This window comes from Rana temporaria, chromosome 1 (genome assembly GCF_905171775.1).
Source record: "Rana temporaria chromosome 1, aRanTem1.1, whole genome shotgun sequence".
NCBI classification, from domain to species: Eukaryota; Metazoa; Chordata; class Amphibia; order Anura; family Ranidae; genus Rana; species Rana temporaria.
In genome coordinates this window covers 466,271,000-466,296,912 of record NC_053489.1, presented here as the reverse complement: position 1 = coordinate 466,296,912, position 25,913 = coordinate 466,271,000, and the positions used below count along the sequence as shown (strand labels likewise).

The window sequence follows — 25,913 nt, the reverse complement described above, 5'->3', positions numbered from 1 at the left end:
CCACCTGCCACTGCCACCTTAGTGCCACGTGCCAACCAGTGCCACCTGCCAGTGCCATTCAGTGCCACCTGCCAATCAGTGCCATCTGCTTTTGCCAATTGGTTCCATCCAGTGCAATCTGCCAGTGCCAATTAGCGCCACCTGCCAAAAAATAAAAAATCGGCCTAAAATATCGGCCGCAAAAATCGGCATCATATATCGGCCATCGGCCGCCCCAAATTCTAAATATCGGCATCGGTATCGGCCAGAGAAAAACCCATATCGGTCGACCTCTAATTATAACCCCCAAACATTATATATATTTTTTATCCTAACACCCTAGAGAATAAAATGGTGATCGTTGCAATACTTTCTGTCACGCCGTATTTGCGCAGCGGTCTTGCAATCGCACTTTTTTGGGGAAAAAATTACACTTTTTTTAATTAAATAATAAGACAACAGTAAAGTTATCCCCATTTTTTTTAATATTATGAAAGATAATGTTACGCCGAGTAAATTGATACCCAACATGTCACGCTTCAAAATTACGTCCGCTCGTGGAATGGCGTCAAACTTTTACCCTTTAAAATCTCCATAGGCGATGTTTAAAAAACTCTACAGGTTGCATGTTTTGAGTTACAGAGGAGGTCTAGGGCTAGAATTATTGCTCTCGCTCTACCAATCGCGGCGATACCTCACATGTGTGGTTTGAACACCGTTCACATATGCGGTCGCTGCTCACGTATGTGTTCGCTTCTGCGCGAAAGCTCGTCGGGACGGGGCGCATTTTCTGGCTCCTAACTTTTTAGCTGGCTCCTAGATTCCAAGCAAATTTGTCAACCCCTGGTAATAGGATATATTCGACTTCCAGTCTCAGTTCCTATAGTAACATACACATCTCCAGCTCACATTTCAAAGGCTCATTGCCACATGTCACAAACCTTAGCATCACCAGTATCTAATGTGCTGTGTGTCTCTCTCAAGGAAAATATTTAATTTGGGCTAGGAGGCCATAATATCTGGCACCCATGGAATCCCCACCTTAAAGTGATTGAAAAGGCTATTTTTTTCTTTAATAACAAACATGTTATACTTACCTCCTCTGTGCAGTTGGTTTTGCATAGAGCAGCCCAGATCCTCCTCTTCTCAGGTCCCTCTTTGCTGCTCCTGGCCCCTCCCTCCTATCAAGTGCCCCTATAGCTTCTATGGGGGCACTGGAGTCGAGTCAGAGCTCTGTGTATACATTTAGACACAGACCCCCGACCTGGCCCAGCCCCCTCTATTCCCTGATTGGCTGACTGACTTTGACAGCCATGGGAGCCAATGGCGCCGCTGCTGTGTCTCAGCCAATCAAGAGGAGTGTCCCGGATGGTTAAGACACTCGTGGACATAGCTGGAGATAAATGCATTAAGATAAAAAACCTTCTACCTTTGCAACTCCATTAATATCCCAAAGGTAGTCACCTTTCGTCGCCACTCTAGCCAGAGTGGGTGAAGTGCCCCCGGACAGACTTCTGCCACAAGCCTGGCAGCCGAAGTGTCACTTTACCGGATGACAGCAAAGAGTACCTGTCAGCATTCCGGTCACCAGATCCCCGATGGTTCGTTCAAGCCCTGTTGGACAACCTGCCTCCGGGTTCTCCTCAAGCCGACCCCCCAATCGAGCGGCACGCAGCCTGGGATCTTCTGAGTAATTTGGGGGACCCAGTAAGTCACTGGGGCCCCTCTCAGCAATTTGGAGCTCCGCGTAGCATGCGACCCCGGCCTGGAAGGCCATCCCTGGGGTCCGTTGGATGCGCACACCCTAAAGGTGGATGCCGCACATGGAACCTGGAACCCGCGGGAAGAACTAATAAAGATGGCGTCTGCCACAGATATACCCCTCCCCAGCATGCCCCACGAGGGAAAAACTCCTCAAATTGGCTGCTGGGGAAAAGTGGCTCTGCCAGAACCCCTCTAGCGCCACCTGTCGCCCAAGGGTTGGAAACAACACCCCTGGAGCGCAGACTGACCTACAGGACAGTTCAGGAATGACAGCAGTCCACAATTTCGAAAATTGTGAATGGGAGTAAAATAACTCTCCCATTACCCAATAACTTTAGCGTAGTGCCCATACTGAAAGTACGAGGGCGCTACATATATATTGAATGAAAGATTATCATAAAGGATAAATGAGACAGCATGGAGACAAGCAAACACTGCCTAAATAATGGATTGCATGTTAATGACACCAGCATTATAAACTTGGTCAAACAGAAATAAATAGCAATGTATTTGGATAACTGTACCTTGTCCAATATTGTGAATGGCTTTCAGCCTTTTTTCAGCCCCAACAATTCCCCACTTCTTGTTGGCATCTAAATAGCGAGTCACGATTACATTTGTAGATGTTTTGAACATATTTTGTTCCGGGCAACCACTGGGGATATAGAGGAGGCGGCCAAGATAAGACTCATCTAAAATGCCCAGCAAACTTTCTCCCATTATATCTCCTGAAAAGAAAAAGACAATTTATTCCAAAAAATACTAACTTGCTAAGATAACAAAGCCATAAGGAAACCTAGAGAAGGAAAATGAAATATAATGATAACATTTTCTTTAACCACTTCAGACCCGCGCTATTGACAAAAGATGTCAACAGCGCGGCTCTCAAGTGCCGGGTGGACGTCTTTTTAAAAGCATTACCCGCGCGCGCCACTGGGTGGCGCGCAGCGCGTAAACACTGTCCCGGCGCAACGCTGAAGAGCCGATGCGTGTACCTGGCAGCCGCGATGTCCGCCGGGTACACACGATCGGCGGTGACGAAGCAGGTGACAGCAGGGACGTGGAGCTCTGTGTGTAAACACAGAGCTCCACGTGCTGTCAGAGGGGAGGAGACAGATCTGTGTCCCTTGTACATAGGGACACAGCATCGGGTTACCTCCCCCAGTCAGCCCCCTCCCCCCACACAGTTAGTACACACCCAGGGAATACATTTAACCCCTTCCTCACCCCCTAGTGTTAACCCCTTCCCTGCCATTCACATTTATACAGTAATTAGTGCATTTTTATAGCACTGATCAGTGTATAAATGTGAATGGTCCCAAATTTGTGTCAAAAGTGTTCGATAGGATTTTCCTCCTTCTGCAGAATCGGAGGATTGCAGGCACTGATGAGATCGGGTGTCAGCGGATGTTCATCTGCTGACACTCGCAATCTCATAGGGATTAATGTATGTCCCCTTTTCATCTGTAAACGGATGGATGAAAAATCGGACATACGGTCCGCAGGTGTGAAAGGGGCCTTAGCTGGACTTTTATGTATTTGTGTGTAGCAAAGTGTGTTAATCAGGCAGTACTCATACCTTGTACGCTAATGAAGTAGTTTGCAGGGCTGTTTGGAACTATTCCATCTAATTCTTCTTTTTTTACATGAAGCAACTCAGATCTCCCTGAAAAAAAAAACATTAAAGTATCTTATGAGCCAAACAGCGGTCTTCATGTTACATTTTGTTGTTAAAATAAAAGCTTCAAAATAAGAATAATATATATTTTATGCTCCTGATTAGCATATAACCTTTTTAAAAGTGGGGTTTATACATTGTGTTCAATTAAATGGGTTATAACTATCGAGCATGGAGGCCACAGCTGGTCATTAATGGATCAAAATTTAGCAGGCACCAGCAGAATTTTGATTCGTATATGGCTGTTCCTGTTTGTGAGAAGTCAATCTAATTATTATTATTATATTATACAGCATTTATTTAGTGTTAACAGTTAGCACAATGCTTTACAAAATGAGGACAGGCATTACAGTTACATTACAATTTGGTACAGGAGGAATCAGAGCGCCCTGCTCATTAGAGCTTACATTCTTAGAGGGAGGGTCAAGTGATACAAAAGCTAATAACGGCGGGGGATAAGCGGATGGAGAAAGTAAAAACAAAGGGCTGGATTCACGTAGATCGGCGCATTTTTACGGCGGCGTAGCGTATCGTATTTACGCTACGCCGCCTTAAGTCAGAGAGGCAAGTGCTGTATTCACAAAGCACTTGCCTCCTAACTTACGGCGGCGTAGCGTAAATGGGGCCGGCGTAAGCACGCCTAATTCAAATGAGGATGATGGGGCGTGTTTTATGTAAATGATTGGTGACCCGACGTGATTGACGTTTTTTACGAACTGCGCATGCGCCGTCCGTGTACATATCCCAGTGTGCATTGCTCCAAAGTACGCCGCAAGGACGTATTGGTTTCGACGTGAACGTAAATTACGTCCAGCCCCATTCACGGACGACTTACGACGTAAAATTTTAAAATTTCGACGCGGGAACGACGGCCATACTTAACATTGGCTAGGCCACCTAGGGGGCAGCTTTATCTTTACGCCGGCGTACCTCTTATGAAAACGGCGTATCATTACTGCGACAGGCAAGCGTACGTTCGTGAATCGGCGTATCTAGTCATTTACATATTCTACGCCGAAATCAACGAAAGCGCCACCTAGCGGCCAGCGGAAAAATTGCACCCTAAGATACGACGGCGCAGGCCAGTATCTCAGTTTGAGCATACACTTAAACGTATGACGGGCTTAGATTCCGAGTTACGTCGGCGTATCTACTGATACGCCGGCGTAACTCTTTGTGAATCCAGCCCAAAGTGTATTAGTTAGAAACAGGATAGGTTTCTTTAAAGAGAAGGGTTTTTAGTGATCAGCTAAAGATGGATAGATTTGGAGATAGTCGGACAGTTTGGGGTAGGGAATTCCAAAGGATGGTAGAAGCTCTGAAGAAGTCCTGCAGACGAGCATGGGAGGAGGTGACAAGGAAGCTAGAGAACAGGAGGTCTTGGGAGGACCGAAGAGAGCAGTTTGGTTGATATTTTTGAGACCAGGTTAGTGATGTTGCTGGGGGCGAGTAGCTGATGGCTTTGTAAGTTGCTGTTAGTACTTAGAATTGTATTTGTTGGGAGAGTGGAAGCCAGCGGAGGGATTGGCAGAGAGGGGTACTAGACACTGAACAGTTGGTAAGGTGGATGAGTCTGGCAGCAGCATTTATGGTGGACTGAAGGGGGGATGGCCTATGTAAAGGTAATCCAAAGAGGAGGGAGTTGCAGTAGTCGAGGTGAGAGATAACCAGGGAGTGAATTAGCTTAGTGGTATCCATGGTTATGTTGTGGAGATTGAGGTGGCATGATTTTGACAGGGATTGGATGTGGGCCTGAAACGACAGTTCAGAGTCCAGGGTTACCCCTAGCATCCTGGCATTTGGGGACGGACTGATGTGCCATTGATCTTGACAGAGAAGTAAGGGGAAGGGGTATGTAGGGAAGGAAATATTATGAGCTCTGTTTTGGATAGATATAGAATGACTAATGGACGGATTTGTTGAAAAATTTGATCAGTGTACCCTGATAGTGAAGGAGTTCGGCATCTTGTCGATCTAGTTCCCCTATCGAGATGGTTCCCTGTTTGACTGCGCAGGCGCTGACATAGCCCACAGAAATCTCCGAACCTTGGGCAGCAGCCAGGCTCATTCCTTAACATCCCCGTGGATTGGAAGATGTTAAAGAAAGAGCCAGGAGGCCGAGCGAGCGCAGCGAGCCATTCAAGCGAAGCGAGGACGTGAGGCCGACTGGCCACTTACAGCTAATTCCACGTCGCCCTGGACCTCTTGCTACAGCTGCTCAGGTTCGGCGATTTCCATCGGCTCGGATTGCGCCTGCGCAGTCAAGAGGGAAACCATATCAATAGGAGGAACCATATCGGCAGATCACCGGCTGTCAGAATACAATAGAGCAGTGGAGAGGATTCCTCTATCCACCTTGTTAGTGTGGATGGGGGAATCCGCTAAGTTTTTTTTTCCATTAGCCTGCTGGCTGATGTAAAAAAAAAATTATGAATGTATGACCAGTATTACTGTTTAGTAGTGATGTCTATAGTGCTTTATCAGAATTCAGATTTTAACCATAGTCCCGTGGCACACCCCTCCGGAATTCACCCTGGTGTGGCTACTGCAACATTCATTTCTGACACTTTCAACAATAACATCCATACAATATGTAACCAATACACCATGGGCAATGCATCAAGTTTTATTTTATTGCAATGGAAAATTACACAAATAAGTGTGCAATGTTTTGGCACCATGCAGGATATCTGACATGCCTGACATTGATGAAGGAATCCTATGTAGTTTCACACTCTTGTTTAGAGTATGTAAAAAAAACATTAACCTAGGTGCTCACCTCTATGCTTCAATGATGCTGCAGCTCTCCTATGTTGGCTCTAAGACGGAGAACTGAATGATCACATGATCTCTGACTGCTCAGTTCTTGGTCAGCTAACTGCTTTTTATGTGTATATACTACGTTTGAGAGCGCAGCTGGCTCCAGCTTTCAACAGCATGCTGAGAGGCGAAGCCAACTGTCAATCAGGCAGCTGAATGGATCCAGACAATATTGTCGGGATTCTTCCAGAGCATGGAGTGGCTGTGCAAGTCAACTGAGAGTGGGCAATAGCTGAATGTGGGTCACAGGAGAGCAAAAATAAGCACTACCACTGTTGCCCTTTTTATGACAAATAAAACTGTGCAATTATTTATACTACACCAGTAGGCAGGTGCAGTGTTTTTTTTCCTCTCCACTGTAGGTGGCGCTTGATTGCAGCGGCATTGCAGTTGGAGGGGAAGTCAATATTTCCTCTATGGTTTACTGGGTTACTGGCACAGCTACCTGATTGGATGCTGCCACAGCATTTGACTCTGGCAGCCATCTTGGGTTAGGCAGAGCCTGTTTCAGGCCCTGGCTCCTACGCTTGGTGCACATTTAATGTGTGAGTAGTGTAGGGACAGGTCACCCATCTGACAGGGACAGTGATTAGCAGCAGGGAGAGGTTCAAGACAAGAAGGAAAAGGATAGAGACACAACATCCTTCCTGGACACCTACCCATTTGGGTATGGACAGGCCAGGCTGCATTCTGCTTCTCAAGACAGACGCTGTCGGTATACCGAAGGCTGCTCTGCTACACATCCCTGTTGCATTCTGTGAGTGTTCCTTGTAGGGTGCATTCCCACCAGGCTTGTTGTGAATTGCTGAACTTTTACATTAATACAAGTTCTGTTGTCTGCAACCTGAGTGTTTACTGCTGCCATACCAAGCTACACCTCCCCGCACACATATTTGTAGTCCATATTTCTATACAACATACAGTTCGATAATATCTTTAGTCATGTCACTGAAATTAACAAACCTTTAGGATTTACTGCTTGATTAAACGTTTTCTTCCTTTCAAGTTTTCCTTCTGGCTAAACCACAAAAAACAGTGCATGTGAAAAAGAAGAACAAAATCAGGGATTTTATCCAAAGGAATAATTATAATTGTTTAACCAATACAAACATTTAATTTCTTTTGCTTTTTTATATTTTTTCAAAAACTATACAAAGAACCTGAATTTCTGCCTATTTTCTGAGCCTGAAATATTTAAAGTGACTCATGCCATGTATAATAATAATTCCAGCCAGTCGGAAAAAAAAGGATGGTGTAATTGAATTTGGCAGACTTTCTGCACACAGACATTGCAGATCAGACTTCTGAAAGTAAAGTGGATATTAATAAAATTGTCATCTAGGGATTGCAGTGATATGAGAGAAGGAATAGTAAAGAGTTAGGTCCGGTTCACACTGGTGCGACATGCGCTCCGACTCCGATAGCACAAGTTGTATGACAAGTTGCACCACATTAAGTGCAATTGAACAGTTCTAATAGAAGCAACTTGCGTCGCTCTGACTTAGAAAAAGGTTCCTGCACTACTTTTGGTGTGACATTGGCACTACTTTTGGTGTGACTTTGACACTACTTTTGGTGTGACTTTGGCACTACTTTTGGTGTGACTTTGGCACTACTTATGGTGTGACTTTGGCACTACTTTTGGTGTGACTTTGACACTACTTTTGGTGTGACTTTGACACTACTTTTGGTGTGACTTTGGCAATACTTTTGGTGTGACTTTGACACTACTTTTGGTGTGACTTTGGCACTACTTTTGGTGTGACTTTGGCACTACTTATGGTGTGACTTTGGCACTACTTTTGGTGTGACTTTGACACTACTTTTGGTGTGACTTTGGCACTACTTTTGGTGTGACTTGCATTGACTGCTATTAAAGAAGTCATATGCAAGTCCTGCCGAAGTCACGCTGAGATGTCAACTTTTAAGTCAAGGCAGTGTGAACCGGGCCTCAGAAGTGATAGCAAGAGGAATGGCATAAGTCACTTTAAATCATGTAGAGCCAAAGGTTAAATCGGTTGTAAAGTCACAAGGTTTTTCTTCTGAATGCATTCTATGCATTCAGATAAAAACCCTTCTGTGTATAGAATACTAGTTAATACTTATCTGAGCTCCATCTCTGTCCAGCGATGTCCACGAGTGTCTCGGCCACCCGAGACTCTCCCTCCTGATTGGCTGAGACACAGCAGCAGCGCCATTGGCTCCCACTGCTGTCAATCTGTCAGCCAATCAGGAGAGAGAGGGGCGGGGCCAGGCCACAGCTCCGTATCTGAATGAGGACAGGGAGCTGTGACTCAGCTCGGGTGCCCCCAAAACAAGCTGCTTGCTGTGGGAGCACTCGACAGGAGGGAGGTACCAGGAGCAGCGGAGAGGGGCCCGAGAAGAGGACGATTTGGGCTGCTATGTGCAAATCCACTGCAACAGGGCTGGTAAGTATAACATGTTTGTTATTTTTTGAGAAAAAAAGAAACAAGACTTTATAATCACTTTTTACTATACTATAATACTTTTTGTAAAAAAAATCTGGTTTCCAGCTAGCCAGACTATTTACAGCTGACCAACTCTTGCTCTCTGTTACACCCTTCGGCTCTGGGTCTTTTAACTAGAGATATGAAAAGACAGGATCTATGTCAGCCTTAAGACCCGTATACATGTTTAGAATATTGTACAAAAAATACCGCTTTTGAAGTGATCGTGTGATAATCTGAAAGTTAATGGACAAACACAAACCTTTTTCTCGTATGATACCAGATTGTATAATTTGTGTTTAATCAGTACAGTTTTTTGGTCTATAATGGTAACTATAATGGTAAGCATTAATAACTCTCCCAGTGTGCCGTAACAATCCTCTTTCACTCCTCCATTCAATAGGGGCCAAATAAGACAAAGGAAATCTCCATAGTGCAGTAATCCATAAAAGCAATATTTATTAACCTCTTGCCACCCACACTATAGCTGAAAGACGGCTACAGCGCGGGCCTAAATTGCCGGGAGGGCTTCCATGTACGTCCTCCCGCACATGAGCCTGCATGGCTCGCTCTGTGATCAGTGAGTCAATGATCACAGATCAAAGTCAATGACAGCTGATCACGTGATGTTAACAGAGTCGATAATTGGCTTTTTTTTATTCTCACGCTCATAGCGTGAGGATAAAAAAAGCAGTTTACCATCTGCATTAAACACTCCAGACCACAAAGTGCCCACAAAGTGCCCACCAGTGCCACCTACCAGTGCATATTAGCACTGCTAAGCAGTGTCCACCAGTGCCACCTACCAGTGCCACCTATCAGTGCAGCCTCATCAGTGCCCATTAGTACCACCATATCAGTGCCTATCAGTGTTGTCAATCAGTGCCCATTTGTGCAGCCTCATCAGTGCACATCAATGAAAGAGAAAAATGACTATGAAAAAAAAATGTTTTCTTCAAAATGTTCTGTATTTTTTTGTTTGTTTAGCAAAAAATAAAAACCCTAGTAGTAATTAAATACTACCGAAAGAAAGCTCTATCTGTTTGAAAAAAAATATAAAAATGTCATATGGGCACAGTGTAGCATGACCGCACATTTGTCATTTAAAGCGTGACAGCGCTGAAAGCTGAAACCTGGCCTGGGCAGGTAGTAACTTACATATGCAGCACAAAAGCAATCAGCATCAATCGGAAACCTCTGATCTTGGCCGTGACCAGGTGACATTACGTCCGGTCGCGGCCGAGACTGGAGGTTCCGATCGTATTGACCACAATTTATTTTGCACTTTAATGTTTGGAACTGACCCTTGGCATTTCCTAATATTTTTTACAATTTTTATGGACTGCGGTTTTGTGTGACTTCACTTATGGACACGGTCTTTTATTCATCAACTGTATTATTTATCCATGTGTGCTATTAGAGGATGTTTTATGACTTTCACAGTACTCTAGATTTGGATTCATTGTTTAGAGGCTACACACCTTTGTTTATTAGTTTTGTGGCTGTGTTAACCCTTTGTGTAGCACTACATTCTACACTTTGGAGGTAGCGCCACATTTTGTTATATTCTATTTTTTAACAAAAACATTACATCACTTTGGAATTTTTATTCTGTTTTCTACGAGAAGAGACTAGCATGCATAAAAAAACGGACTATCATTCGTACGATAATCTCATCATATGCACTAGGCTTTGCAGTGATCCTACCTCCTATATCAAGCTGGCCATCAATATGACAGGGACAGAGGTTAGCACAAAATACACTGCCAGTTGTGCTTTAACAAATACAGCAACAGAAAATTACATGGGTAAGGGTGACTGTTGTAAGCACCTCATTTTTTGGACACCTTTGTCTGGATGTAAATGTGGAAAAACATCTACTGTAAATAATTGTGACATAAAAAAATACTTATGTGTTATATCACCAATAGTTATCAAAATTATTAAATTTTTTCATAAAAGTTGTAATGTAAAAATGTTTTTTTTATAGCAAATTGCTAATTCAGTGGTTATTTAGCTATTTACATATTGATGGTATAACACAGTTCTAAGAAATAATAATTACAGAATTGTTAAAAGTAGTAGTATTAGTAGTAGTAATAGTATGAAGAGCATGTTTACATACCAGCACATCAATGGATTTTTTCACTTTGTCCCTGATATTGGAACCATAAACCTGCACTTCAATGTGAATTGTTTCTGCTTTGAGAGGGATTATAACATAGTTCACCACTTTTGTAGATTGCGCTTCCACCTGCACTGGCACTTGATAACCTCTTGATTTGGTAGCTAAACTGCATACATTTTCAATGTAAGAAAATTTCACGGTCACCTGTAAATGTAAAGGAAGACATTTTTAAAAATGAGTATAGCAAAATATGTGACCGATGTAGAAGTTATTACATTTGCTAGTGACTGATGGGCTCCCAGCATGGCGGTCAAAGCTATTAGTAACACCTTGGTTATAGCCAGTATGCAATACTCAGGAGTATACACACCTGCATATTTTTTTTTGCGTCAATTGACAAAAAAATAATAATAGTAATACAAAAATTCCTGGCGGAAAATAGCTATGCTGTAAAAAAAAAGATTAAAGAATACGCTACACCAACATTTCCTATTGCTGATATGCAGGGCTCAAGTCCTGCGGGAACGCGTGGGAACGGAGTTCCTGCACTTTTTTCACAGCAGGAACTCCGTTCCCTTTGCAGGACTAGAGCAGCTGAGAGCAGCCGAGCCGCCCCTGAGCCAATCCTTCACTAATCGGCGATGCCCAGCTCGAGTCACTGTCAGGGGCAGGCGAACCTTAGTAATCCTTTATGTTACTGGCCGCTTCCTGTATATGGATTCATCAGGTAGTGTGTGGGTATTCCATCACTTCCTCGATGCCGCAATGTCTCCTGGGAGCTTTTGTCATTGTTCCCAGGAGACATTGCGGAGGTCTGCTGCGAGTTTTGCGGGATTTAGAAAGAGCTTGCGGTTTAGTAATTATGCATATGAGCGTATAATTTTTTTTGGTGGGGGAGTGGATCTTGGGTGGGAGTTCCCACACTTTTTTCCCCAGGACTTGACCCCTGCTGATATGCAACTGTTGTACCATGTACTTGTGTTAAAAGAGTATCCTGTTCTCTTTGTAATGCTTCCTTTGTGTGAAATTCCTAGTCCTCCTGTTTTGCATTTTCAAACTGACCATGCTAGGCATGGAAGCACATTCCTCACAGCAAGGTCAATTTTATGGCTGCACAGCCTGCCTGTTATCCAATGGCCAAGACTTGTGCTGACATGCCCCCCCCACACAGATTTTTACTGGGCAGATCAGTGTGCTGCTGTTACTCCACCTCAACCTCTCCAAGCCCCTTACCCAACTGGGAACAGAGATTATGTGATTAATTATAAAGAAAAAGAAAATGTATTTGTAATGTATATATATATATATATATATACACACACATTATATCTAAATCGTTTTTACTCTAGCTTCAAACCACTAAAAATAATGGGTTATGCCAAGTTCGAAGTCTATGAACAATTTTTACATCTGTCAAATTATGGAACTGTCAGTTCATATGTTTTTTCTACAGGCTGGTGAAAGATGCTGTTGGAAGTTGGTATAGTTTTTAATAATTACCTTCTGTTTCTCATCAAAATAATTGTGGACAACTGCCCTAATTTGCACTTGCTCGTTTCTTCTAACACTGTAAGGCATTCTTAGGTCAACAAAGAATTTCATGGAAACAGTCAATGGGTAGGCATTAGATACACAAATTCCTGGAATAAAGAAAAAGTACAAAAAGTTACCACTTACTAGTTAAATGAATTTTGCTTTGATCTGAAACATATTTATTTAATATTCACGCGTAGGGAGCCTTACTGTGCAAGTTGCATAATTAAAAAATGATGATATAAACATTTTACCCAAGTTATATATACCCATGCCAATGGTACATGGACACAGCCCTGTGGCGAGAGTTACCACCATTTAACTCCAGGCTTGCAGCTAAAGTGATAAAGCGAGTATGTGAGAATATTGGGGATATCCTACATGCCAAAGAATTAAAAATAGTTTTATCCAAACCCCCCTACCAAAGACAAAAGCTAAATCAGTGACCTTAAACTGGCCATAGATGGTTTTTTTTTTTCTCGTTCAGCCAGCGGTGGATGAAGGAATCCCCCCCCCCCCCCCCCTGCTGGGACAGTGGAACCCACTGCTGTCAGAATACACTGATCAGAATTTGCAGCAGATTGACAGTAGCCCCTGTTCAAGATTTTCCAATAGGTTCCTTTGACAGAAGTCAATCAAATGTGGGGTGGCCACACACCAAATGAAATTCATCTTGCCCTGGCTTAAAGTGGACCTTCAGTCATTTTTCCATCTATTAAATCTTCTGCCCTTGTTGTTTTAACTTTGGATAGTAAAACGTTTTTTTTTTCCCTGCCAGTAAATATATACAGCTCACTTTCTGTTTTTCGACTGGTAAAAAGCCTAGGCTTATGACATCATGTACAGCTCTCTGTCTCACTCTCGTTATAGTTTGCCAGGAAGGGAGGCAGAGGAGTCATACGAGGGCCAATGAGAGCTGCAGATGTGTGGAGGTGTGTGTCTGTGTAAATCCAGGAAGTGAACAGGCTGCAGCTTCAGTTGCCCACAGTTAAAATGGTTGCAGTCAGACTCAGTGGAGCGAGATTTCTGCAGCATATTTGGTAAGTACAGAATCACAGTATATATAAAATATTATGCAAAGTGGTTGGAGGGAAGCTTCAGAATGGCAAAGATGTTTTTATTACAAATTGTGTGAGCAGACTGCAGTTCCTCTTTAACTGGACACATTTTAATCAGAGAATGGTCAGCTTAAAGCGGTGGTTCACCCTAAAAACTACTTTTTCTTATTCCACTGCCCCCCCACATTACAATCCGATTAAGGCTCTTATTATTTTTTTCATGCTGTACATACCTTAGTACAGCATATTCACCCGTGCATCCGGGTTGCGAGTCCCGCGGGAGTGGGCGTTCCTCACATGTGTGTGATTGACATTTTGCCCAAAAACGAGCTCCCCCCTGTCGCGTACGCCGCGTCACGGTTGGCGAAAGGAGCCAAACGGCGATGCGCATACGCAGTATAGCGCCGACTCGCCGTTCGGCTCCTTTCGCCAACCGTGACGCGGCTTACGCGACGGGGGGAGCTCGTTTTTGGGCAAAACGTCAATCACCAGCATGTGAGGAACGCCCACTCCCGCGGGACTCGCAACCCGGATGCACGGGTGAATATGCTGTACTAAGGTATGTACAGCATGAAAAAAATAATAAGAGCCTTAATCGGATTGTAATGTGGGGGGGGGGGGCAGTGGAATAAGAAAAAGTAGTTTTTAGGATGAATCACCCCTTTAAGGTTAGTAGGCACAACCATCGGTTAAAAACCCACGCATGCTCAGAATCAAGTCGACGCATGCTTGGAAGCATTGAACTTCATTTTTTTTCAGCACGTCGTTGTGTTTTACGTCACTGCGTTCTGACACGATCTGTTTTTTAACTGATGGTGTGTAGGCACGACTGACCATCAGTCAGTTTCATTGGTTAACCGACGAAAACGGTCCATCAGACCGTTTTCATCGGATGGACCGATCGTGTGTACAGGGCTTTACTGTCTGCTCAGCAATTAAGCTGTGAAGCTTGGTCACTGGCCTTCATAGACCCATCTCCAGCCTGATAAACTATGTCATGATTCTGTATATTCACTCCAAAATATTGCCATTTTGTAATCAAACATAATCCATTAATTATAACGAGGGACAAAACTAAAATATAATTTCCTCAAGGTGACAATTTTTTTTTAAATTATATTTACAGAAAACTGTTGCTTCAATTTTTCAAGTACCCTAAGCAGTCTTATAGCGTGTCCCAATGCCTATCGCTGCCACTTTTGCAGAATGTTTTGGTTTGCATGCAAAAAAATCTTTTTAATTATTAAACTACATGATATAATTTCAGTAATACTATTAGATATTTCAGCAAGCAGTCCTTTTTAACCATTTCTATACTGAGCACTTTCACCCCCTTCATGGCCAGGCCAATTGTGAGCTTTCAGTGCTGTCACACTTTGAATGACAATTGCACGGCCATGCAACTTTGTACCCATATTACATTTTTATATTTTTTTTTCACACAAATAGAGCTTTATTTTGGCGGTATTTAAAATCACATACCGACCGCCCCATAGCAGATTTACTGAGCTTCGTTCTGACAAGGGGGAAGGGATGGATTTTGTGTCACTGCAAAGCAGAGAAAAAAATCCATTACATCCCTGAGTAAAAGTAGCACACACATGACACAAAAACACTGGCTAGGCACACAGTTAACCCTTTGATTGCCCTAGATGTTTAACCCCCTTCCCAGCCAGTATCATTACTACAGTGACAGTGCATATTTTTATTACTGATCACTGTATTCGTGTCAATGGTTCCTGCAACGTGTCAAAAGGGTCAGTTAGTGTCCGATTGTCCACCGCAATATCACAGTGCCCGCTATAAGTCACTGAAGAGTTCCAGAGGTCAAGTGGTTAATCACCACTTGTTTTAAAAAAATCCTTCCTTCCTGTTATACAATTTTGCATATAAATAATCATTCTTCATAAATGTAGGCCAAACTGTATTCTGCTATATTTCTTTGGTGAAAATAACCTGAATCAGTGTTTATTATTTAGTCTGTAGGAAAGTTATAGAATCCACAAACTATGGTGCATATGTAAAAATTAATCCTGATGTACTGACTGCCAAATCTCATTTCTTAAGGCCCAAAAATGCCAGAACAGTACAAATATCCCCCAAGTGGAAAGTAGACGGTCCAAGGTATTTAGTAAGAGGCATGGAGCATTTTTTAAGTTGTCATTTTTTTTGTTAACATTTCTTGGAAAATAAAGAAATGTAAAAAAAACGTTTTTTTTCACTTTTCTTTTTACTTACTGTCATCAATGCAGTATAGCATTATCATATAACTGGTGTGGCGGTGATCAGGAACACTAACTGGTGACAGTGTGTAAAAAATAAAATTAAAAAAATAATACATTTATTTTCATTTTTTTATCATTTTTGTTTTCTTTTCTATTATTATTATTATTATTTTTTTTAACACACTGTGACCAGAGTAATACAGTGTTTGCTTATACCAGTGCATTTCACTGTTATGAGCAATCAATTTTACTGAATGAAATAGTTTCATTCAGTGTGTGTTGTTGCGATTAGCTGTGATTGGCCACAGCTAATCACATGGCACAGATGGGCAGTGATTGGCCCTGTCTGTATCATGTGATCACTGTAACCAATCACAGATATCAACACAACAGAACACAATGAATGGCATGGATCAAAGTCATTCATTGTGTACAGTTGTCATGCGATCTGCACAGCCATCACATGGTGCCAGCAGCAGCCGGGAAAACAGATCAGTGTGACAGATCACGACGCAGCGTGCCCCATGGGAGGTACATTTTTGGAAGACGTGATATGACGTCAACCCGGAAGAGTGAATGTCCCGCCTGGCCAGCGGGTTTGGTGGTAACTGGTTAAAAAAATATTTTATGTTCAATAAGAGTCTGCTTTTAGGAGTATCTGACATTTCCAAGCTACACGCTGTATATATAAAATTGCCATTTCATTTCCCCTTACCTTGATTTTTCTTGATACTGACTGCTTGTACTATCCAAGTGGTGACAGAGCTTGGTAGGTTGAGTGTTAAAGGCATAGTGACAATGCTAAAAAAATGACATATTTCCAGATTAGTTTAACATGGGCCCATTAAAGGCCAGAAAAATATAAACGGCATGTTTCTTTACATTTAATTATTAAACTAGCAATAGTGTACCTTCTTCAAAATGGCTAAGTATGTTCAGGAGATTAGTAGACAGGGTATGACAGTAAGCAGTATGTGAAGGAGAGTAGTGAGGTGGTTATGACAGGGAGCAGTATTGTATATGCTGGAAGTGAGTGTGGTGGGTATGACAGAGCGCAGCATGTGATGGAGAGGAATGCAGAGGGTATGATGGGGGTAGTATGTGTAAAAGGAATGTGGCAGGTATTAGAGCAGACAGTGGGCCAGATCCACAAAGAAATTACGCCGGCGTATCTATTGATACGCCGCGTAATTTCAAAGTTTCCGCGTCGTATCTTTGCTTTGTATCCACAAAACAAGATACGACGGAATAAGGGATCGATCCGACAGGCGTACGTCTTAGTACGCCGTCGGATTGTAGGTGTATATTTACACTGGCCACTAGGTGGCGTTAGCTAGATACGGCGATCCACGAACGTACGTCCGTCCGGCGCATTTTTTTACGTTCGGCTTTTTCCGGCATATAGTTACCCCTGCACGGTATACATACACATAGACACACACACACATTATACATATATACACATAGACACCAGTGGTGGCTGGTGCTGACATTTTTTTGCAGGGGCGCAAACAAACCGAAAAAAAAAACCATCAATTGCACCCACTGTGCCCATCAATTGCCGCCACTGTGCCCATCAATTGCCGCCACTGTGCCCATCAAGCGCAGCCACTGTGCTCATTAAACGCAGTCACTGTACCCATCAAACGCAGCCACGGTGCCCATCAAACACAGCCACTGTACCCATAAATTGACACCACTGTGCCATCAAACGCAGCTACTGTGCCCATCAATTGCCGCTACTGAGCCCCATCAAATGCTGCCAGTGTGCCCATCAATTGCAGCTATTGTGCCCCATCAAATACTGCTAGTGTGCCCATCAATTGTCACTACTTTGCCCCATCAAATGCTGCCAGTGTGCATCGTGCGGCACTTATCTGTCTTGCAGCGGGTCAGCGGCGGTGTCTTAGATGTCTTCTTCCGTCCTCTCTATCAGGCATCCAGTCACAGCGCCTGATGTTTCAGCCAATCAGGTGACAGGTAACAGACCCGAGCACCTGATTGGCTGAGAGGCGGTTCAGTGTATATATATATACTGTATATATATATATATATATATATATATACACACACACAGTATACATATATACACATAGACACATAGACATAGACACACCGTATACATACACACACACCAAAATTTTTCACCCAAAAATCAGCCTGATTAAACACACTGTTGCCCCATTTCCTGGCAGGCTGGGATGTGTAGTGCCCCAGCAGCTCACAGACACATTAGGTGGTAATGCAGGAGAGGAGGGGACTGTGCCTGTGTACTGGTGGGCAGGTAACACATAGGCAGGGTAGCAGAGATTGGGGGAGAAGCTCAGAACATCCTTCCTCCAGAAGCATGGCACTTCTCACTAGAGCTGCACGATTCTTTTACATTTATAAAAAAAAAAAAAATGGGCTAACTTTACTGGCTAGTTTTTTTTTTTATTCATTAAAGTAATTTTTTCCAAAAAAATTGCATTTAAAAAGACTGCTGCGCAAATACAGTGCAACATTAAATATTGCAACAACCGCCATTTTATTCTCTAGGGTCTCTACTAAAAAATTATATAATGTTTGGGGGTTCTAATTAATTTTCTAGCAAAAACAAAAATAATGATTTTAACTTGAAAAGAGCTGTCAGAAAAAGGTTTGGTGTTTAAGTGGTTAAACGTTCCTAATTTACATACAGAAGTTTATTCCTTTGATGTGAAACAATGTTTAGACTTAACTTTCCACTGATAAAGAATGTTTTCAAAACTTGGCAGGCTGCCCAGACTTGGCAGATTGCCCAGACTTTGACTTTTGGCTGAGAGCAGAGAGGAAATTCTTTGCATACCAAAGTGCAGAAAGGAAATTATTTTCATGTCAAAGATCGTGAAACCCTGTGTCAAGAATCGCAACGGGAAAAAGATCGCAATAACGATTCTTGACGATTAATCGCGCAGCTCTACTTCTCACACAGAAAATCGATCTAACAGCTTCAGAGACCGAAGGAGCCATGCTAGAGGAAAAACACATCCTTCCCCTCCCTCCTGTTTACCAGGGTAAGCACTGACAAAAATACACTCGATTCAGCTCAGCAAGCTTACCTTCCTGCAGGTTACAGCCCTTCCCACACTGCACGCTGTGTCTCCTCCTCCCTCTCCTCTCCTCCAGCTCTCGGCAATCTCCTACTCTGAGATCAAATGAGCCATGGTGAGGAAGGGGGCATACACTGTGCTCCCATTGGCTGAGGAGGCAGTGCAGAGGCGGCGAAGCTATAGCCTCGGGATTTATACAGCAAAAATTATGTCGGCAAGGGACATTTCAGGGACAGATGTAAAAATACACAGATTTTTTTTATATATTTGTTATTGAAATTTGCTGCATAGATACAAAATATTTACAGTGGATAAATGTACATTGTTATATGTCAATAAAACAGAGGTGTAGATGAAATAACCAGTTGTGTTTTGTTCAAGAGTACCTGTATAAATATGGGATTTTTTTTTAACAATTAAGCGGAGTTCCACCCTATTTTACAACTTGTTTGCATTCGTTTTTACACTGCCCCCTTAAATACATTTGGGATGTTTTTTTTTTGTCTTTTAAAAACTCACGTTTTTATCCCTGAGTGTCTTATTCCCCCGCCACGGCGGAATGGCCTCCCCACCGCATCTAGCGCTGCTATGCCTCCTGGGAGATGTGTGTCTTCAATCCCAGGAGGCTGGGCTGAACATCGCAGCCGTAGTTGAACATCTCGGGGGGCGGGAGGGAGGGAGGGCAGTGCCGCCCATAGAGGTGGTGTCCTTCCTCTTCTCCCTCTCCAACTCCTCCCCCATCCTAGCACCGCCCCCGTCCTCCCCCCCTCCACCCCTCGCCGTCTGTCTCCGGTGCACGGAGATGCAGATCATCAGACAGACAGAGCGAATCTCTGTCTGATAGATCTGTATGTGTGAACACCGAATGTAGTACAGCCCCGCCTCCCTGTACATTGAAACATCGCTCTGCACTGTGTGTTACAATTCTAGTGCAGGGAGGCGGGGCTGTACTACGATCACTGTACTCACATACAGACATACACAGACAGAGATCCGCTCTGTCACCCTGCACTAGAATTGTGACAGACAGTGCAGAGCACTGTTTCTATGTACAGGGAGGCGGGGCTGTACTACGATCAGTGTTCTCACATACAGACCTATCAGAGATCCGCTCTGTATGCCTGATCATCTGTACCTCTCCCCACTCTGCACTGGGCACTAATAATGTTGTCACCGCACCAATGTCACCGCACCGATGTCACCGCACTATAATGTCACCGCACTGATGTCACCGCACTGATGTCACCGCACTAATGTCACTGCACTAATGTCACCGCACTGATGTCACCGCACTAATGTCACCGCACTAATGTCACCGCACTGATGTCACCGCACTAATGTCACCGCACTAATGTCACCGCACTATAATGTCACCGCACTGATGTCACCGCACTAATGTCACCGCACTGATGTCACCGCACTAATGTCACCGCACTAATGTCACCGCACTATAATGTCACCGCACTGATGTCACCGCACTAATGTCACCGCACTGATGTCACCGCACTAATGTCACCGCACTGATGGGCACTAATGTTGTCACCGCACTGATGGGCACTAATAATGTTGTCACCGCACTGATATAAGGCACTGGTGCCACTGCACAGATAATGAACTGGTGTCACCGCACTAATGGGCACTGATAATCTGCACTGGTGTACCCTGACATTTGGGTCTGGTTGTGGTTCTGGGGCCGATGCGGGGGGCCGAGGCCGATGCGGGGAGCTGTGCCGGGGCCGATGTGGGGAGCTGTGCCGGGGCCGATGCGGGGTGCTGTGCCGGGGATGATGCGGTGGGCTGGGGCCGATGCGGGGTGCTGTGCCGGGGATGATGCAGTGGGCTGGGGCCGATGCAGGGTGCTGTGCCGGAGACGATGCGGTGGGCAATGTTATGGTGGCAATGTGCTGTGCTGGGGGAAGAAGGAAGCAGGAGGAACTCAGCACAGTGATGGTGGGAACCCCTCATAATGGGGCACAGCGGGTGTACAGACCCGGGAACTCAGCACAGGGATGGGGGGAACCCCTCATAATGGGGCACAGCGGGTGTACAGACCCGGGAACTCAGCACAGGGATGGTGGGAACTCCTCATAATGGGCACAGCGGGTGTACAGACCCGGGAACTCAGCACAGGGATGGTGGGAACCCCTCATAATGGGCACATCGGGTGTACAGACCCGGGAACTCAGTGCAGGGATGGTGGGAATGCCTCATGAAGGGTTCCCACCATCCCTGTTCTGTGCTGACTTCCTGTGGCTGTACTCCTGCTGTGCCCATTATGAGCGTACGAATCCGAATTGAGTTTCGGGCACAAAATACGAAATAACGGCTAATGCGAAACGGAACTAAACAAAATGAATTTATTGACAGTGCACATGTCTGGTATATGTATACACACCACATATATAACAAGAGATATATATCATCTTGTTATGTAGATATATCTGCACAGGAACAAATTATTTCGTATATTTACTGGGTCCTGGAAGGAGGAGGGGAGGAGAGGTTTGCATAGATAAGGGGCGGTAACTTCCTCTGACACTCCCGTTGCTATTGAAACCTGATCTGAAACCATTACACTGCTTGTACAGCACTGAGCATGTGCGAGGCTGAAATCCAGGAAGTCATACAGTCTGGCTTCATGATGCCCACACTTAAGATGGCCCCAGTCAATTTCTGTTTTATAAAGTGTCTAAATGCTGTAACAACCTAACAAAACTGACCTTAGTTTACAGACTAACTGTAGTAGAATACATTAAGCTTGTGTATTACAGGGGTTTTCATCGTTTTTATTTTTAAAATTGTGGCCGGAACTCCGCTTTAATATAACTTTCTCGCATGGGACATGGAGAGAGAGCTATCATGAGAGAGTTGGATGACTCGTAGCTAAACAAGATTTGCTTGGTAAACACAGGAGACATATAAAATAATATATTCCATCTCTGAACGTGAACAAAGCAAGACGGTTATACGTGAAAAGGGGAGGGGGATTAAGCAGATGAAGTGCTAGCTGGTAGTAGTTGCTTTATAATTTTCAGTTTGCCTAGAGAGTCGGACAGGTCAGCCTTGAGATACCACTTGGTATACTGAAATGGTGTCAGCAAGGCCTGGATTTCGAGCGGTGATAGAGTATGCTTGATAAATGGACGCCATCTCATAAAGGATCATTTTTTTAGGGGCAGCGAAATTTTGCAGTTCAGTGTCCAGTTTCTCTCGGTAAAGTATTGTCATGAGGTCAGCATATACTGCCGGGATTGTGGATGGGCACGAGGTGGTCCACACTTTTAAGATGTTCCCACGGGCTGCCAGGAGGCAGAGGTGTGCCCATTGAGAGATGGGCGTCTCCCGGCCTGGTGGTTTGGGCATGTTGTAACCAAATAACAGTAGCAGAGGTGTCTTTGTGATTAACAAGTTTATAATGCTGTGTTTAAAGGTGATGATTTGGTCCCAGAAAATAGAGATCGAGGGACATCGGTCTGATGGACCCACATTTTGGGCATACTTCCGGCTGCAAAGACGTATTTAAAGGTAGAAATGGGTCGGAAAAAAAATGTGGATCAATTTAAATTGTGTTTCTTTCCAGATTTCATTTTTAAATAGCCTTCCAGAATTTTATCTCCCAAGTCGTCTACTGGAAGGTCTTTGCACCAGTTCTTGAAGAGTGATGTGGCTGTTATGGTGGTGATATCTGTGTGTATCGACTTGTAGACCTCCGAAATAGAGTAAGCGCATTTATGAAGCAGACGGTCAATCATAGAGGGTCGAAATCTTTTAGAGACATCAGGACAACAGGAGGCTATGTTCCTAACCTCCCGCCAGACAATAATAGTGTCTCGGATTAAGATATTATTTTGTAAGGATTTTGGGAGAGATCGAACTTTGCTATAAGGATGCCAGATAGATTGAAAGGAGAGACCAGATTAGATTCCAAATTGTAGTTGACATAAACAGAGGATTGCGACAACCAATCTAACCCATACCTAAGCAGACATGCTAAATTGTACAACCTGATATCTGGGATACCGACACCTCTTGGGAATATGCAATTTGTTTAGAGCAATACAGGGTCTCTTCTTGTACCATAAAAAGGAAACAATGGCTTTATTGAGTTTTCTTACATCGTGATGTTTTAAGAGGATGGGAATAGTTTGTAGAGGAGGGTAAAGGAGGCAAGGGAAATTCACCATATTAATCAGGTGGCATCTTCCAAAAAATGAAAGGGATAGAGTCATCCAAGCCTTTAGTTCCTTTGTGATTTTGGCAAACAAAGGGGGGTAATTGAGGTTATATAGAGAGAAGATGGTTCCTTCCCTATTTTAACTAGATATGTGATAAATTGTTTGGCCAGAGGGAAGGGGACGACTTGAAGAGACGGAACGAGTAAAGGGAAGCACTACGCTTTTATTGTAATTTACCTGCAGACCAGAACAGGTGCGAAACAGGTCTAAAGTAGATCATAAGACATCCAGATCTGAGAAGGGGTCTGATGAAAAGATCAACATATTGCCGGCAAACAGTGCCATGCGCAGCTCCCTCGATCCAATGTGGATACCATGGAGGGGAGCAGAAGTGAGTAAGTATCTTGAAAGAGGCTCTAGGGCTAAATTAAATAGCAGGGGGGATAGGGGGGACCCCTGCCTAGTACCTTTGTGTAAGGTGATATTTTCTGAGATGCCTCCAGAAGTGATGATACGGGCCGTAGGATTAGAGTACATATTTTGTAAGAAGCCCAGAACTCACCCTGTAAAATCTGCTTTTAAAAGGACCATAAAGAGACAATCTAGACTGACATTATCAAAGGCCTTTTCCGCATCCAATGTCATAATCACTAGGTTTTCTGATGGATGTGATTTTGCATATTCAAGGGCCGAAAGGACTTTACGAATATTGGATGTTCCAGAGCGACCTCTGACAAAGCCAGCCTGAGCCGGGTGGATTAATGAGGGGAGTAATGGGGCTATGAGGGAAGATTGTCTAATTGGGGCTCTGAGAGATGTGTAAGCATTAGGTTATCTAAGAAAGCGTGTGTGGTGTCATAATCTATCTAGTCAGCAGAATTTAAAGCCCTATAATAGGATTCTAAAATTGTTGAGATTTCCTGTGTAGATTGTGTAAGTTGGCCTGCTTTGTTTTTGAGCGCTAAGATGTGGGTTGGTTTATAAGGTCCTACTTTAGTAGACGCACAGGGCTGTCATTTATTAATGGCACCCCCATGCATCTCAAAGCACAGCACCAGAGGATTTCCTTGCGGCTGCATTTTTAAAAAGGTGTAGGAACCTTTTTCCTGTGTAGCATCCTCTACCATAGGTAGGTGCTAGATGTGTAGTGTTTAAGAGTTCTGTCAGCACAGGTAAATTTAAACAGGCCTAATGCTGCGAGCCAGGCCTGTTTGTTTTTGATCTGGAGGCAGGGAGTGGTTAGTGTAGCAGTGGGTGTGACTGACATGTGCTTCAGATCTTGGGCGCCCCCCCTGCTTTCAGTAAGAATGTTCTGGAAGAGGGGCAGGGCTGAGAATTGGAGTAGCATGGAGTACATGAGAGGAGCCCTAACCAATCCCCAACTAGGATTGGCAGGGGGGAGGCCCCCTACATATACTCAAAGTCAGCCTGCTGGGGGGGTGAGTTGTCGCCTGGGTGAATTGAAAGATGGAGTGCTAGAGTACGTGCTGGAAAAACACCCCCATCTGGAGGGGTGTGGACCCGACGGAGGAGCTCGGGAGGTGGAAGGGAGCCTCTCCTTAAACTGTCATGGAGAGGTGTCTTGAAGCTGGAGGAGCAGTTGGTCCGCACGGTCCGGGTAAATCTTTCAAGAAAGACGCAGGACAGGAGTCGGTGAGTGAAGCAAAATGGAGATCTGGAAGAGGCATGCCAGGAGAGCTGCGTGCAGAGCCAGAGGAGACACTGGGGTTTTGTTGTCTGAGGATTTGCAAGTCGGGCTAGCTGAGATCAGTAGTCCACCGTCAAGTATGCTTTATTAATCAAATGTTTCAGGGTCGTCAAGAAGGGGTACTGCAATCCCCGGGCCTATTATTCATCAAGTGAAGTTTCAGCTAGGAATTATTCAGAGTGAGTCCTAGTCTGCTCCAGATGTTGGGACTGAATGTCTAATGCTGTGACAGGGAAATGTTGCATAGGAGGTGAAGATTTCCTGGAGATAGAAGTCTGTAGGGAGAGTGCAGAGGTGGGAGAGGTTCTGAGGTGAAAACAGTCTGTCAAGATTAGAGTCTACCATTTGTTCTGTGAAGATAATGATGTTAGTAACTAGTGGCAACACATTGCTGCACCTGCATGAAACGCAGGCACGCACTCAAATTAATGGGTTGTTGTGCTCGCTCAAATGTGGCACACGACCTGCTTAGGTGTGAACCTAGCCTTAAAGTGGATGTAAACCCACTCTCATCAATTCTAAAGTACTGCCATAGTGGTGATCTATAAGGATGTATATGCCTCCTGCATGTATCCTTACCTGTCAAATGTCCCCCCTTTAGCTGTTTGAAACCCCCAAAAAGGGGCAGCTAAAAGAGGTTTCAAGGCTCCCCTTTAGAAGGAGGTCAAGGGCACACTGAAAGTAGGTCAGGGTGCCTAGAAACAGTGGTGAAAGGGGGACCCTTGAAACCAGCTGTAGAAGAGTCTAGAAGCCTGAGGAGAACCTATCTATATATATATATATGGGACTCTGCCTGAGGAGACCTGCCAGTCACCTCATGAGGTCGTCCATGGCGCAAAGCTCCTTTGCGGCAAATTCAGGAGGTGACATGAAGACCCTGCTACATCAGCTGATTGAAAGAGCAGAGACTGAAGGGGGTGAAGAATGGCTGCGCCTGTGCCTTGCCTTACTGTATAGGCTGGAGGCTGAAGAAATTGCCCAAGAAGCAAGCAGCATTGGAGGAGAGTACAGCGGAAGCAGCGTCGTCCGTCATACCGACTCTGTGGGCAGCAGGGAGGAAGAGCTCTTCTCCTATCAAGTTCCGGAGCGGCAGGGTCAAGAGGCGGAGGTAGAAGATGTCGTCTCTGAGGGGAAAGGAAAGAGGAAAGGAAGAGCACGGCAGCCATACAGCCCTCCGGTGGCGAAGAAGGGAAATACACCCGCAAAGACGGCAGGAACAGGAGCGCATCAGAAAGGGAAGAATGCCTGTGCAGAACGGAGCAAGGCAAAGCCAGAGAGGAGCCCAGCAGTGTCATGTATACGGCAG

The 25,913-nt window shown here is 44.3% G+C and overlaps 1 protein-coding gene across 2 annotated transcripts in view; it reads right to left on the bottom strand.

Moving 5' to 3' along the window:
- LOC120917126 (complement C3-like) overlaps nucleotides 1-25,913 on the bottom strand; it is a 284,580-nt gene that overhangs the window by 76,942 nt on the left and 181,725 nt on the right. For both annotated transcript variants that reach the window (XM_040328185.1, XM_040328194.1), the window contains exons 19-24: nucleotides 16,369-16,454; nucleotides 12,338-12,477; nucleotides 10,835-11,041; nucleotides 7,205-7,259; nucleotides 3,323-3,409; nucleotides 2,268-2,471 (exon numbers count right to left, since the gene is read on the bottom strand). In XM_040328185.1, the coding sequence (XP_040184119.1) occupies nucleotides 2,268-2,471; nucleotides 3,323-3,409; nucleotides 7,205-7,259; nucleotides 10,835-11,041; nucleotides 12,338-12,477; nucleotides 16,369-16,454 (779 nt within the window). The remainder of the gene's footprint in view (nucleotides 1-2,267; nucleotides 2,472-3,322; nucleotides 3,410-7,204; nucleotides 7,260-10,834; nucleotides 11,042-12,337; nucleotides 12,478-16,368; nucleotides 16,455-25,913) is intronic.